Consider the following 16643-nt stretch of genomic DNA (forward strand, 5'->3'; position numbering starts at 1 on the left):
GTCATTTTACAGTGAACCTTTACACCTTTCATAAAATTAGAAGTGAGATACCTTCTCTGCACCTGTTGTTGTGACTATCATAATCCTTCCACTTAATTTATATATTTTTTTTAAATTTTGTTTTGGCTGTAATTCAATCTCTAGAAATTTGTTGAAGTTCAATTCTAAAGAATCATAGAAGAGATTTTCTCTTTCCAGAGGACTTAAGAAGTTGAGAAATACCAGAGGGAAGAATGAGGTCTCGGGCTGGCGCCGCGGCTCACTAGGCTAATCCTCCGCTTTGCGGCGCTGGCACACCGGGTTCTAGTCCCGGTCGGGGCGCCAGATTCTGTCCCGGTTGCCCCTCTTCCAGGCCAGCTCTCTGCTGTGGCCAGGGAGTGCAGTGGAGGATGGCCCAAGTCCTTGGGCCCTGCACCCCATGGGAGACCGGGAGAAGTACCTGGCTCTTGCCTTCGGATCAGTGGGGTGCGCCAGCCGTGGCGGCCATTGGAGGGTGAACCAACGGCAAAAGGAAGACCTTTCTCTCTGTCTCTCTCTCTCACTATCCACTCTGCCTGTCAAAAAAAAAAAAAAAAAAAAAAAGAATGAGGTCTCATCTGGGCCACACTGTATATAGTTACATGACCATCCCCATCCCACATGCAGAGGGCCAGGTGGCCAGTTAAAATGCTGGCAGGGATACACACATCCAACATTGGCATGCCTAGGCTCCATGTCCAGTTCTGGCTCCCGACTTCAGCTTCCTGCCCATGCAGAGCTTGGAGGCAGCAATGACTGCTTGAGTAGTTGGCTCCAGCCTTGGCCATGGCCCTGCCCCAGCCTTGGCAGGCATTTGGGGAAAGAACCAGCAGATGGGAAATCAATCTGTCTCAAATAAATTTAAAAATTGCCTGTTTATTAGAAAATGGAGAAACTTTTAAAATTCAGTCTTAGGTGTGTGATGAAATGTGTCCACTGATATATACATTCTTATCTCCTTATATATGAAAGTATTTCACAACTCGAGTTTCTATACTTCTCAATGACTTAACGCTCTTGCTCAAGGGTAGAAACAAAATAAAGAATGTTTCCAATACATTTTTTTAAACAAACTCTCATTTGTCTAACTGTACTGACGCTGGGTGGCAGTGAATATATATATATGGGGAAAAAAAGATGAGGCCCTTTTGTTTGTTTCTGAAATAACATTCTCATCTATCCATAAAAAAAGGGATTCCAAATCACCATAGGCTTGCCAAAGTGTCTAATGAAGCTATGCTTTCATTGGTTTCTCCTTTCTGTGTCTCTTCCTCCTCATTTAAAAATCCCTGAGAGTGGTGGGCATTCAGCCTAGCAGTTAAGATGCCCGCAACCCATATCTGAGTGCCTGGGTTCAAAACCTGCCTCCAGCTTCAGGCAGTTGGGTTCTTGCCACCCACATGGGGGACCTTGATTGAGTTCCTGGTTTCTGGCTTTGGCCTTGTCCCAGGCTCAGCCACTGCAGGCATCTGGGAAGTAAACCAGCAAATATGAGTGCTCTCTCTCCTGAATAAATAATTTTTTAAAAAAAGTATAAATAGAAATCCCTGAGAGAACACTGTACCGTGAACCAAGAGTACAGTTTCGGCCGAAGGTTTCCCTAAGAGCACATAACAGTAATAACCGCTGGGTCCTTCTCATGGATGAATTCTGAGAGGCAGAAACAAATTCAAGGCTGGGCCAGTTTCAAACAGCACCCTTTCAATGACCAATATCCGCAATGCTAATGCAGTTTCTCTTCAGTATGGATGGCTGGAGGCTGAGTAGGATGTTTCCTCTGACCACAGCTTTTTCTCAGTGGTGACATTCAAAAAGTCACTCCTTAACACAAGCTCTGGGATGACTGAAGCTTGCATACTTGCAAAGGGTCTTCCCACCCCTGTTCCGCTGGGAGGGTTTCTCCCAGTGTGAATCCTCTGATGATGAGTGAGGGATGAGCTGCGATTGAAGGCCTTCCCGCACTCACTACACTCATAGGGCTTCTCGCCAGTGTGGATGATGGAGTGTCGGATAAGGTTTGCACTCCGGCAAAAAGCTTTCCCACACTCAATGCACTCATAGGGCTTCTCTCCAGTGTGAATCTTCTGGTGTCTGGTGAGGTGCGACCTGCGGTTGAAGGCTTTCCCACACTCCGTGCACTCAAAGGGCTTCTCACCAGTGTGGACGCTGAAATGCCGGATGAGGTCGCCCCTATCATTGAAAGCTTTCCCACATTCTTTGCACTCATAGGGTTTTTCTCCTGTGTGAGTCCTCTTGTGCAAGACAAAAGTGGAGTAGTGGGTGAAGGCCTTTCCACAGTCACCGCACTCATACGGCTTCTCCCCAGTGTGGATCCGCTGGTGCTGCTTGAGGTGTGACTTGCGGTTGAAGGCCTTGCCACACTCCATGCACTTGTAGGGCTTCTCCCCGGTGTGGATGATGTAGTGCTGAATGAGGTCTGCACTTTCACAAAATGCTTTCCCACATTCGTTGCACTCAAAGGGTTTCACTCTAGTGTGAATCTGTTGGTGCCATGTGAGGCATGACCGGCGGTTGAAGGCCTTCCCACACTCAAGGCACTCATAGGGTTTTTCTCCAGTATGAATAATGTAGTGTCTTACAAAACCTGGCCGATCTCGAAAGGCTTTGCCACACTCTTTGCACACAAAAGGTTTTTCTCCAGTGTGGCTCCTCTTGTGCAAGACAAAAGTAGAGCGGTGGGTGAAGGCCTTTCCACATTCACCGCACTTGTAAGGCTTCTCCCCAGTGTGGATCCGCTGGTGCCGTACAAGGTGTGAACTGCGGTTGAAGGCCTTGCCACACACCATGCACTTGTAGGGCTTCTCCCCGGTGTGGATGATGTGGTGCTGAAGAAGATGTGTGCTCTTACTAAAGGTTTTCCCACATTCTAGGCATCTGTAGGGTTTCACCCCGCTGTGCATCCGCTCATGCCGTGTCAGGAAGCAATTCTTGTTAAACACTTTCCCACATTCCTTGCATATGTAGAGATTCCTTCCTTCATGAATCACGGGATCGGTAACTGGTCCATTAGAGTCACTATCACAGATGGCATCTTCTGCAGAGACTTGCTCTTGTACAATCCTTGAACAAACACCAGCTGTCTCTAAACAACCATGTTCCGGGCTCCTTTTCCCAGGGAGCCACTCCCTCTGGGTGTCCATCCCTGGTCTCAAGTGTTCCTCCTGAATTTCAGATGGCCCATCCTGATCCCTGGAGTGTACCAACAGGGAATCCCTTGAGGCTCCCTCTATCAGATGTTCCCGGAATGAGACTTTCTCATGCAGGAACAAAGGGTTGGGCTCTGTGGCTTTAGGTTTTGTGTTCTCACCTGAAGGGAATACAACATACAGAGGGGTTATTAGTGATAGCATCATAGAATAAATAAAATTACCATTTCAGCAGGGACCAGAGGATGGGCCCAGTGTCATGGTACAGCAGGTGAGGCCACTGTCTATGATGCTAGCATCCCATATGGGTGCTAGTTTGTGACCTGGCGATTCCAATTCTTTTTTTTTTTTTTTTTTTAAGTTCCCAGAGGACAGTTTTTTTTTTTTTTTTTTTTTTTTAAGATTTATTTATTTATTTGAAAGTCAGAGTTACACAGAGAGAAGAGAGGCAGAGAGAGAGGTCTTCCATCCGATGGTTCACTCCCCAGATGGCCGCAACAGCTGGAGCTGTGCTGACCTGAAGCCAGGAGCCAGGAGCTTCTTCCGGGTCTTCCATGTGGGTACAGGGGCCCAAGGACTTGGGCCATCCTCCACTGCTTTCCCAGGCCATAGCAGAGAGCTGGATTGGAAGAGGAGCAGCCAGGACTAGAACCGGTGCCCATATGGGATGCTGGCACTTCAGGCCAGGGCACTAACCCTCTGCGCCACAGCGCCGGCCCCTGGCTGTTCCATTTCTGATCCATCACTCTGCTAATGTGCCAGGGGAAGCAAAGGAAGATGGCCCAAGTCCCTGGGCCCCTGCAGCCACCTGGGAGACCCAAATGAAGCTCCTGGCTCCTGGCTTCAGGCTGGCCCAGCCTTGGCCATTGTGGCCACCTGGGGAGAAAATCAGTAGATTAAAGATCTGTCTCTCTCTCACTCTACTTTTCAAATAAATAAATAAATCCTTAAAAAAAAAAAAAGAAGATGAAAACAGTGACTCTGTACCAACTATGATTTGAAATCCCTGAAACTTATGCTTGCATTATTTTGTAGGAGTCCTTGGACTCTTGAAACATTGTTCTTTTGAAAAATATTAAGTGAAAACACTTTAAATAAAAAAAAAAAAAACTTATACCCAAAAACCAAAGCCAATGATCATCTCTGAAGAAGTCTGCATGGAAAAGGAAGAAGCACACAAAGGTAGGCAGGTGGGTGTGATGGTCTGAGCATCTCTGTGCCCTAAAGTGCTTATGCTGTAAACAGAAACCCCGACACAATGGCGTTTAGCAATGGAGCCCTTGTAAAACAATGAGGTCTTAGAGTGGCATCCCCATGATATGGTTAGCGCTCTTATAAGAGACACAAAGGGCTAGCACTGTGGTGCAGCAGGTTGAGCTGCTGTTAGTGACATCAGCATCCCTCATCAGGGTGCTAGATCAAGTCCCAGCTACTCTGCTTCCACCTAGCTTCCTGCTAATGCACCTGGGAAAGCAGCAGAAGGTGGCCCAAGGACTTGGGCCCCTGTACCCATGCTGGAGAGCCAGATGGAAGTTCCTGGCTCCTGATTTCACCCTAGCTCAGATCTGGCTGTTGTATCCATTTGGGAAATGAACTAACAGATGGAAAATTAATCTCTTTCTCTCCCTCTCCCCCTCTGTCACTCTACCTTTCCAATAAATAAATCTTAAAAAAAATTCTCCCCAGACACCAGATCTTACAGCACCTAGATCTTAGACTTTCGAACCTCCAAGACTGTGAGAAATATTTGCTGTTTAAGCCATTCAAATTTTAGTATTTTCGTTACAGCAACCAAAACTGTCTAAGCGAGTATAGTATGAGTAATGTCCTCATGCTGAGTGATATCATTGAGAAATGCATGAGAATGAATAATTAAACTAATATTAGTTAATCATGGTCACTCATGAGTCAGTGATGAGAGAATATCATAAACTAAGGTTTATGACTAATCAAAATCTGCATAACTGACATCCAATAAAAACAGTATAGAAACCACAGGAATATTCTGGTTTAAAAGCATAAAAATCACAGCCCTAGTCCCAGAAAACTCAATAAGGGCAGAGTAAGAACAGCAGGCAACTCCAGTGAGAACAGGGAAAGAGTTCAAGGCAGCCAAACACCACAGTGAGGCTGGAAAAGTCTGTGCTGCATCTTGAGCTATTGTTGCTGGAGGTTAAGAATGCAGCTCCGGGGGCCGGTGTTGTGGTGCAGCAGATTAAACCGCTGCGATGGACTCCAGCTTCCCAGGTGGGTGACAGTTCCAGTCCTGGCTGCTTCACCCCTGACCCAGCTCCCTGGGGATGCAGTGAAGATGTCCACAGTGCTTGTGTCCCTGTACCAATGTAGGAGACCCAAATAGAGTTCCAGCCCTGGCTGTTGCAGCCATTTGGGAGAGTGAACCAGTGGATAAAAGATCTTTCTGTAACTTTGCCTTTCAAATAAATAAAACTTTTAAAAGAGAGAGAAGTGGGGGGAGGAAAAGGCAGAGGAGGAAAGAGGAAGAGGAAGAATGTAGCTCTGTTGTCCCAACACCTTAGTCCAAATCCTGCCTGTACCAAATCAGCTGAGGTTAGACTAAGGTGAGGCTGTTTCTAGTCTTAATTTCCTTATTTGAGACACTATGCAGAACTCTGAGTTTCTGTCTCATAGGTTGTCATGAGCATTAAATGAGAAAAATGCCAGGACAGTGCGTGGCACAGTGGCAGGCACTGCATCAGGGTTCAGTAAACTGTGAATCATGAACATCCAGTCACTGTTAGGATGAAAGCAGTGACCGTACAAGGACTAGCCGCAGTACTACAGAGCAAAGAAAGCTCCTCACAGGGCCTCACAGAGCAAAGAGCACAGTACCAAGTGCTGACAAGGAATGGGAGTAATGGAAGCTTTCACACACGGATGCTGGGAAAATGAAATGGTGCAGTCACTCTGCCTATATGTTGGGCAGTTTCTATTAAAGCCAAACACAGGCTTACTCCGCAACCCAGCCTGTAAACACACCAGAGTATATTTTTAACAGAAGTCAATGCTTCCACCCACCAGAAAACAGAATTGTAGTACTCCTATATGGGAACACCTGGATTTGATTCCTGATTCCATCTTCCTGCTAATGAAGATCTTGGGAGGCAGCAATGAAAGCTCATGTAAGCTGGATCTCTGCAATTCACATGGGCGACCTGGATTGAGTTCCAAGTTCCTATCTTCGGGACCCTGGCCATTGCAGGCATTATGGGAGTGAACTAGAAGATCAAATAAATTAAAAAATAATATTTTTTAAAGGAATGGGATGAAAAGTCAAACAGTGGGCCAGGATAGTGGTACAGCAGGTTAACCTGAGGCTTGCGATGCTGCCACAATATCAGAGAGCCAGTTTGAGTCCTGCTGCTCTGCTTATAATCCAAGTTCCTGCTAATGTGCCCAGAAAGCCTCAGGAAGATGGTCAAGTTCTGCCACTCAGTGGGAGACCTGCACGAAGTTCCTGGCTATTGTGATTATCTGGGGAGTGAGTCAGCAAATGAAAAATATCTTTTCTTCTCTCTGTTGCTTTGCCTTTCACATAAATAAGTAAATAAATCTTACAGGTTTTCATGAGACACCTACAAAGCAGTGAGAATGAACGGACTTCAGTTGGATTTCCAACCCCCCACCCCCAACCCATTCATAAGCAAGCGGTCACCTTTTGTTCTGTTAGGTCCCTTCTCTCCACTTTGCCAGCTGTTGGTACCTACCAGGACAGAAGCTCTGGGAGAGCTCTTTCATTGCCATCCATACCTCTGGGTTGTGCTCCATCTGGTGAATAAGCTCTGGCTGGGACAAAGGACAGCCTGTGAATAGAAACGGACATAGGGATAATTTTGAACTCCATTCTAGAATCTCAACACTGTGCAGACACATTTCCTAAAGTTACTGTCTATGTATTCCAAGGCACAAAGCCTTAACTGTCTGTGAACTGGCGAGCCCTGGGAATGCCTATTTGTCACTATAGAATAATTCAAACATCTGAAGATTAGCCAGGACATCAACAGATTTTAAACACTCCCCAGGTGACCACAGCCTCCTTGGCAAGTGGAAAAGCCCAGGCCTCCCTCATCTTGCAAATGACATCCTTGATCCTGTGGTCTAATGTGAATGGTGACCTACACTGGCCACTCTGAATAAAGAGGAAGAAGCAAATGTCTTCATTTATCCAAGTCTTTTTTCAGGTCCTAAGCAAAGTATTATATTGCTATTTCTGTCAGCCTTGCATGAAAAATTCTATCTCAGTATTTCCTCACAGCACCCACATGAAGTATATACTGTGATCAACACCATTTTATATATGAAGAAATTAAAGTTCAGCCAGATAAAGTGATTTGTCATTGGGAAATGGTGAATGGCTGAGCCAAGACGTAAACCCGAGTCTGGTCATCTGTGGCATTTGGCCATTTTAACCACAAAGCTACACAACACTGTTGCTGAAAACAGGGATTCCAAGCATACTGCTGACAATCAAGACTTCAGTAAGAATTGGTGACACCAGCAGTCACAGTTATTAACCTGCACACAGGCACATGTCACCAAGTGCTGCTCTCTGGTGTGTACATTCACAACAGCTGTATGAAACAGATACTACCGTACCTCCCATTTCATCCATATGAAAATGAAGGTGCACAGCGTTCACTAACTTGCCCCGGAACACATGACCCAAAAGAAGTATGACTGGGATTGGGCTTTGGCACCAGACCCTAATCTCTCAAGTGTGCCCATGTTAGGGAGGAAACAGCAAACACTAATGTGTGGGCTGCTGAGGTAGCTGAGAAGGAGAGCTAACTCAGGGGATTCAATCCTCAGGGAATACCAGGGGAGGGTGGGGGCAGACTCAGAGACTCTAGGCTTCAGGATTTCATGAATCACTAAAACATGAAAAAACTGGGGAAAAATCCTACAAAATGATTTGATCACATGCAAATACTGACACAAACATTAAGCGTCACCTAATAATATCAATAGTCATGGAACAAAGGTCTCTTACCAACCCAAAATGTAAGGGACAGCATCTCATAAGGAAAGTATTTTTTTAAAAGATTTATTTATTTATTTGAGAGGTAGAGTTACAGACAGAAGGAGAGACAGAGAGAGAGGTCTTCCATCTGCTGGTTCACTGCCCAAATGGCTGCAGTGGCCGGAGCTGAGCTGATCTGAAACCAAGAGCCAGGAGCTTCTTTCGGGTGTTGCATGAGGGTGCAGGGGCCCAAGCACTTGGGCCATCTTCCATTGCTTTCACAAGCCATAAGCAGAGAGCTGGATCAGAAGAGGAGCAACTGGGACATGAACCAGTGTCCATATGGGACGCTGGTGCCGCAGGCTGAGGATTAGCCACTACAACACAGTGCCAGCCCTGGAAAGTGTTTTTTACACAGAATGGATTACGCTTTACAGAGAACTCACTGCTCCAGCTGTTTTCCTTACTTATAAAGGACAGGATACCAGGAGAGGTAAGTAAGTGGAGCCTGAAGAGAGAAACAATATAAACATGCAGGAAGTAGACATGGGAAAGGAAAAGGGCTCTGAGAATCAGGTGGCCACTTCCTTCTGGGGGAAAAAAAAAACAACAACCACAAGCCATCATATAGAAAAAGTTCCTGAGAAGACAGTAGCAGAGGCCGGTGTTGTGGTGTAGCAGGTTGAGCTGCCAACTGTGATGCCAGTATCCCTTATGGGCACTGGTTCCCATCTAGCTCCCTGCTGATGCTCCTGGGAAAGCAGTAGAGGATGGCCCAAGTGCTTGAGCCCCTGCACCCATGTGAGACCTGGAGGAAGCTCCAGGCTCCTGGCTTCAGGCTGGCCCAGCTCCTGCCATTGCGGCCATTAAAGGGAGTGAACCAGCGGATGGACAATCTCTCTCTCTCTCGCTCTCTCTCTCTGTGTCTCCCTCTGTAACTCTGCCTTTCAAACAAATTAAAAAAAAATTGACAAGACAGTGGTAGGAGCACATTCACAAAGAGCAGCCAATAGACCTCGAAGCAGGGCATAACTGTGCTTCCTCTCTCAAGGGGCCCAGCTAGAAATGCTGACTTTGGGTTCTGCAAAACATTTCCATCTCCTGCCTACACATATAGAAACTATGTTTCTTGCTTAACCCTCCTTAACTGAGATCCAAGGTCAGGAAGGAAGGGGTGACTCCAGAAAATAGTGCAAAGGGTGGGGAGCAAGGAGGGCTTGACCAGCCAGACCCACAGCCAGAGTAGGAGGGAAACTTCAGGTGCCTCAAATGCTGGAGAGGACTTACCAAGGGAGACCAGAAGCTCACAGGTTTCAAGCATCACCTCCTGGTACAAAGTCCTCTGAGCCACATCCAACTGTCCCCACTCCTCCTGGGTGAATGTCAGGGCCACATCCTTGAAGGTCACAGACACCTGGAAAGTCAGGGATAGTAATGTTTGCCTTGCAACACTTAGGATAAGAAGCCATCACTCAATCACAGCAAAAGACGCAGAAACCGGAGTGCCAAACCATCAGGCACCTCTAGGGGCTGAGCCCTGTGCTGTGCTCAAGGGCCAGGGGCACACGCACTTGGAGACACCATGAGAGAACAGAGGAAGGAGAGGCTTCCAGTGACAAGCTGGTGAAAACTGAGGCAATGTTAGAACACTACTGAGTGGGCCATGAGGAACAGAGAGTAAATCTGGAATGTCAGAGAATCGGGAAAGAATAACAAAAACAACCAACAGCATCTGAGCTTACTGGCCATCACCGTGTGTTCTGTCTCATGCTGACAGCCTTATATGCCACGGTAATGCAACTGAAAGTGCCCAGCTCTACAGGAAGAAACTCAAGCTTCAAAATCAAAACTCCTTAAATCAATATGGGCCTGCTATGTGACCTTGGGGGACATCATTTCTTTTCTTTTTTTTAAAGATTTATTTATTTGCAAGTCAGAGTTACACAGAGAGAGGAGAGGCAGAGATAGAGGTCTTCCATCCGATGGTTCACTCTCCAGATGGCTGCAATGGCCATAGCTGTGCCAACCTGAAGCCAGGAGCCAGGAGCTTCTTCTGGGTCTCCCACACAGGTGTAGGAGCCGAAGCACTTGGGCCATCCTCCACTGCTTTCCCAGGCCACAGCCAAGAGCTGCATCGGAAGTGGAGCAGCCAGGTCTCGAACTGGCGCCCATATGGGATGCTGGTACCTCAGGCTAGGGCGTTAACCCATTGCGCCACAGCACCGACCTCGTCATTTCTTTTCTTTGAGCCTCAATTTCCAAATCAATATAATATTTCCCATTTCATCAAGAATAGTCATAAGAATTAAAGGGAAAAAATGTTGTAGAAACACTGGAGATGCGGCCGGTGCTGTGGCGTGGCAGGTAAAGCCGCCACCTGCAGTGCCGGCATCCCATATGGACGCCGGTTCAAGACCCGGCTGCTCCACTTTCAATCCAGCTCTCTGCTATGGCCTGGGAAAGCAGTGGAAGATGGTCCAAGTCCTTGGGTCCCTGCACCCATGTGGGAGACCCAGAGTAAGCTCTGGTTCCTGGCTCCAGATCGGTGCAGCTCCAGCCGTTGCAGCCAATTGGGGAGTGAACCAGAGGATGGAAGACCTTTCTCTCTCTCTCTCTCTGTGCCTCTCCTCCTCTCTCTGTGTAACTCTGACTTTCAAATAAACAAATAAATCTTGTAAGAAGAAAGAAAGAAAGTCAGACAGACAGACAGACTGGAGTGAATGGCTATAGCCCTGGAAATCAACACTGTTATGGTTTGAATAGGATATAGTTCCTCAAAACTCATGCAGAAGTTTAACCCCAAGTCCTGCGGTTAATGGTCAATGGACCAACGAGTGGATCAGGGTGGATTCTTGATCCAGTTATCAAAGATGGATTCAGCGTGAGGCCTTTAGGTCACTGGATCTGGCCCTTGTAAGCTATTTTTAGCAACAGAATTGGTTTCTTAGGCCAAGTTTGGCCTAACTTTCCTTTCTGTCTCCTGACCACCATGTGATTTCTCCCATACACATGTTCTACTGTTGCCAGCTCCATCAGATGCCAGACTCATGGGGTCACCTGATCCTGAACTGCGACCTCCAAACTATGAGCCAAAATAAACCTTTTCCTTCCCAAGAAGCATCTCTCAGATATTTTAGTTACAGTAATCAAAAGCTGACTACTATACCCAAATGAAGTGAAATCAGCATATGAGAGAGAGATCTGCATCCGCATGTTTAAGGCAATTCAATTCACAAGAGCAAAGATATGGAGTCAACCTAGATGTCCATCAGCTGATGACTGGATAAAGAAAATCAGGTATATATACATAATGGATTATTACTCAGCCATTGAAAAGAATGAAACCATGACATTTCCAACAAAATGGATTGAACTAGTCAGCCCAGAAGGACAAATATTGCAGCTTTCTCTTATTTGTGGAAGTTAATAAATAGAGTATAAAAACTGGGTAGATATCATTTGGCATTTAGTTATAAATATTGCTTCATTAAATCATATCATGTATATGACAGTCACATCATGATCACTGTCATGAATCCCTCACTTCATGATATTACTGTTTTCAAGAAAAATGTAATACATATAAAGTCTATATATGCAGTGAATGTGGCAAAATATTAAAAATTATATTTAAAATTTTATATAAAATAAACTACAAAATAAAAATACCAATAAAAAAGTCACCTAAGGTGTTCACACATGTCTGTGAATTGGTAGGACCTGAAGCAAGTGCCCAGGAGGATCCATAATGAGCCACCACTTCCTCTTCCCACCCAGTCATGCTGGGACAGATCCCAAAGGCCAGACTATTTCAGGCAGAGGGAACAGGAGTCACGGGATACAGCAAGCTGTGAAAAGCATAACATGGACCCTTGACAAGACATACGTATAACCTGGCTGAGTAGGATGAGACATGTAAGACCATACAAGCTCACCTTCCCAGCCAGGACAAGTGTCAGTAGATAGGAACTTCAATCAACCAAAATACCCTTTTTTGGGCACACAGTTCCACCTGCATGAAATACCATGACCCCACATGCCCAAGACATCTTGCTGGAAGTAGGTCTGCTCATCTGGCAAACTTCACTTTAGATGACACCCACAGGTCTACCTAGCCTGTGATGGTAGACGTACTGATTGCTAGTCTCCGATACTTTAAGAATGGTAGTGACCGGGGGCATGTAGCTGAACCTCTGTTAGCATGATGATAATAGGACCAAATTCTAAGGACTTCAGGATTAAATGAGGTGATATATCATAGCTGCCTACCAGCCCACATAAAGGACACCTCAGCTATTATGACACTGTTGTAATTATTTGTTCCTGTAATATCCTGGACAAAATCAACTCAGCATGGTCCTTTAATGTTCTGGCCTTCCTACATAAAAATGCCAGACCCTGTGATGTAGGAAAGCTTAGATAATTTTAAGTTCATGTGCTGGAAACTGTACCTCCTTCACACTGGGTTGCCACATTCACTTACCTGTCAATCAGAAGACCTCTCCCCAAGAAGTACTTTCTGTTACTGGAGATGTAGGGGTGGCACCATGTAAACACTTCTATTTTTTTAAAGCTCATAAAAAGCTAGGAAGAACAGAAGTTCTCTAGCTCTTCCTCGTGGACTCATGAAGAGAGCAGGGTGTGATAATTCCCTTTCTTTGGCTCACTCTTCCTCATAAAGCCCTAATGAGCCTGTGTATTTTTCCCACTTTGTAAATAAAGTTTATCACATTGCATGCTGTTTGGGTCTGTACTTAGAATTCTTCTCTAAGTAAAAGACAAGAGTCTGGAAAATCAATTTAGGCCCAACCCAGCCCTTAACACCTGGGCCTGTGTGAAGGGCCACTGCAGTCTAAACCAGTAGGAAAGGCATCTCCAAACAGGTGACATGTAGGCGGAAACAAGGGCAGCGTCCCAGGCAAAGGAAAAAGTGCACGGACAAAGGCTGGGAAATGGAAGAGAACTTTGCATGGTCAGGTTTGTAGGTTTGATACCGATTTGCTTACTAATATTTCTGAAAGTAATAAGCTGTGTGGGTTCTTGCCATGAATTCAGAGAATTCTGAATCCTGCCTCAAATAAACCAGGCAGCATGGTAAGTTTTTAAGCTTTTTATTCAGTGAGAGAAATGCATTGGAGAGTGAGGACCTTAAGGGAGGAAGGAAAGTCTGGAAATTAAGTTGGGGCTACAATGATCAGAGAGCAGGTCGGAAGCCACGTGCAGCTGGTTAAGAGCAGCTACTACTAGCAGCTTATCACAGGCAGCGAAGCGAAGGCTGAGGGCGCAGGCGGCCCGAAGGTGCAGGGCAACAAGGGCAACAAAGGTCCTTAATGGCGAAAAAGGGCAAAAAGGGAAAAAGAAAGGGCCAGGCCCACCGTGTTTCAGGGCTTTTATCCACTTCCAAAAGGGCATGGTTATGTAGCAGGATTGGCAGGTAGGCATCCAGGTGTGGTCAGGTAGGGGCATCAGATCACAAAGGAGAGTGGTGAAAGTGCGGTCTTCCAGCTCAAAAATTTAAGGTACTTAGGGGCTGGTGCTGTAGCAAGGCAGGTAAAGCCACCGCCTGCAGTGTGGCCATCCCATATGGGCACCAGTTTGAGCCCCAGCTGTTCCACTTCCAATCCAGCCCTCTGCTATGGCCTGGGAAAGCCCAAGTCCTCAGGCCCCTACTCCCATGTGGGAGACCAGAAGTGAAGAAGCTCCTGGCTCCTGGCTTCAGATCGGCCCAGTTCTGCCAGTGGTGGCCATCTGTAACTCTGTCTTTCAAATAAATTTTTTTTTTTTTATTGACAGAGTGACAGACAGTGAGAGACAGACAGAGAGAAAGGTCTTCCTCCCGTTGGTTCACTCCCATTACTAATGGCCGCTATGGCCGGCGCTGCGCTGATCCGCAGCCAGGAGCCAGGTGCTTCTTCCTAGTCTTCCATGTGGGTGCAGGGACCCAAGCACTTGGGCCATCCTCCACTGCCCTCCTGGGCCACAGCAGAGAGCTGGACTGGAAGAGGAGTAACCGGGACTAGAACCTGGTGCCCATATGGGATGCCAGCGCCACAGGTGGAAGATTAACCAAGTGAGCCATGGCGCCGGCCCTCTTTCAAATAAATTTTAAAAATCTAAAAAAAAAAAAAAAAAAAAAGGATGCCTAAGGGCCAGTGCTCCTGCACCCCACAAGCCACCAAATGGACAGTGTTGAGATCTGCTACCAACGGGGGCACAGCTTCATGAGAGGACTCTGCCCAGGAAGATCCCCAAAACAAATTTGCATTTCTATGCCTCTAATGTGGCAGTGACTGCAGAAGTAGCCTCAAAGAGGTAGAAGCCTTCAAGTCTCCATCCCATTGTCCTGCCCATTAACACATGACTACCTTTTACCTGAACCAATGTCTTCAGGAAGCAGTTTCTCCACGGAGTTTCCTGTCCCAAACCGAACTGCAGCCTTTTCTTCCTTCTCTAGTCAACCCCCACCACCACCACCCCCACCACCACCACCACCACCACTCTGCTCCCTTCTGCTCCTGATCCTCACTGCAAAACGTTCTATGAGTGGCCATTAACATCTCTACTACTGACTGAACACTCTGGCAATCTCTGCCAAACAAGCCAGGCCACCACGAAGTTCAGCATCCCACAAACTCTCCCCACAGAGAAACTATACAGCCAGGCCCCACGCCACACTGCAGCAAGGCTGGTCCTTAATCCGATTCCCAATAAGAATCTCATTTCCACCGAAACCTCATCAGCCTGGCCTTTCTGCCTTCACATTTCTACCGACTGAGCCCCATCAGAGTTGCCCAACACACTCGGCTTACAACACTCTAGGCTTTCCCTAGCCTTCTCCAAATTCTTCCAACCCTTGCCAGCAAATCAATTCCAAAGGCTCCTCCCAATCTAAAGGTGTAGTTAATAGTGGCAACCCCATTTTCCCATACCAATTTTCTGTATTAGCCCATTTCCCATTATTTTCACTAAAACACCTGAGAGGAGTTTCGTTTGTTTCAGCTCACAGTTTGAGGTTACAGGGCGGGTTGGCCCCACAGTCTGGAGTCTGGCTAATGATGGGTGTGGAGAAAGGATCACGTCCTGAGGTAAGCAGAGAGAGTGCAGCTAGGAAGACCTTGAACCCTCTGAGGGCACACCCCCAATGACCCATGGGCCCCACCTCTGAGATGCCAACTTTAGTTCCAGTCTCCACCCTTAATCAATCAATCAATCATTAGATCAAGGCATTGGTTTAGGGGCCGGCATTGTGGTGCAGCAGGTAGCAGGTAAAGCTGCCTCCTGAGACACAGGCATCCCATGTGGCTTCCGGTTCAAGTCCCAGCTGCTCCACTTCTGATCCAGCTCCCTGCTGATGTGCGTGGGAAAGCAGTGGAAGATGGCCCTAGTGCTTGGGCCCCTGCACCCACGGGGGAGACCCAGAGGAAGCTCCCGGCTCTTGGCTTGGCCTGGCCTAGCCCTAGCTGTTTTGGCTATTTGGGGAGTGAGCCGGGAGATGGAAGCTCTCTCTCTAACACTGCCATTCAAATCCACAAAATAAACCCTTTTTAAAAAAGATGTTAAACAGTTGCATGAGTTTTGAGGACACATCCTACTCAACCCGCAACAGCTGGATGCTGACGAACATGGGGAAAGCTGAAGGAGACAAGGTCAGCGGTAGAGCCTCAAGGCCACAGTCAGCGTTTGCATTTATGACGCGCGATGGGAGCCCCAAGGAGGCATCATCAGTCCTTCACCTTCCGACTGAGCTCTGTCAGAGTCCGGACAGCGTCAGGGGACAGCGATAAAGTGACAACAGCTGTTCATAAACAAGTGACAACGACAGGGAGACATCGAGTGGCTTCGAGGCTTACAGCCTACCCGGATCTCTCCGAGCTGGCAGAGAGGCTGCAAAGCCAAAACCCCATCCACTCACCTGCTCCGGGTCCATCAACGCCGCCGCCATCTCGGGACGCTGAGGACCCAGTGGGGCGCAGACGACCCCCAGCCCTTCTCTGCCCTCGGTGCAGTGACCTCGGTTGGCTGTCGCACTCAGAAACCCAGTCTCCGTGCCAAACGCGCACAAAGCGCACGGCACCGCGTCGGAGGTGGACACAGAAGGCGGGTGTGGAGGCTGAGGTCCCAGCTACAGACACGCTGCTAGTACGAGGGGAAGTGTCAGGCTACACAGACGTGCGCATGGTGGACGCACTCCTCACTCGAGGCTGGAAATACGCTCGGCCCTGCTCTCCGCTGCCCACAACCTGTCAGGAACAACCCGGCACTGGAAGATGACGTTTCCGCCGGGGAGCCGGAAGTCCCGCCTCCGCTCGCGTGAGCCGCCGGGAGCGCTCCTGTCCCGGGAGGTCCCCGACCGGCGCACGCCGCGGCCGTACGCGGCAATGCCTCCTGGGTAATGCAGTCTTTTCTCGCAGAGCCGGCCAGCTGCGAGGAAACTTTCGGAGAGCAATCTTCCGCCAGGTCTCCTTTTTAGAGTGAGCAGA

General features: G+C 47.5%; 1 protein-coding gene across 2 annotated transcripts; it reads right to left on the minus strand.

Annotated features, from left to right (window-relative positions):
• Positions 1-874: 874 nt before the first annotated feature.
• On the minus strand, positions 875-16439 carry ZNF543 (zinc finger protein 543). 2 transcript variants are annotated; one of them, XM_002721908.5, is made up of 4 exons: positions 16076-16439; positions 9451-9577; positions 6911-7006; positions 875-3346 (listed from the first exon to the last, which is right to left on the minus strand). In XM_002721908.5, the coding sequence occupies exons 1-4, from the start codon at positions 16103-16105 to the stop codon at positions 1758-1760; spliced, it is 1842 nt and encodes a 613-aa protein (XP_002721954.1). In that variant the 5' UTR covers positions 16106-16439; the 3' UTR covers positions 875-1757. The 2 variants fall into 2 exon arrangements, with proteins under 2 accessions (XP_002721954.1, XP_051691250.1); XM_051835290.2 differs by lacking the exon at positions 9451-9577 and having other exon boundaries at positions 16076-16430.
• Between the last annotated feature and the right edge of the window lie 204 nt (positions 16440-16643).

Source organism: Oryctolagus cuniculus, chromosome 18, assembly GCF_964237555.1.
Source record: "Oryctolagus cuniculus chromosome 18, mOryCun1.1, whole genome shotgun sequence".
NCBI lineage: Eukaryota > Metazoa > Chordata > Mammalia > Lagomorpha > Leporidae > Oryctolagus > Oryctolagus cuniculus.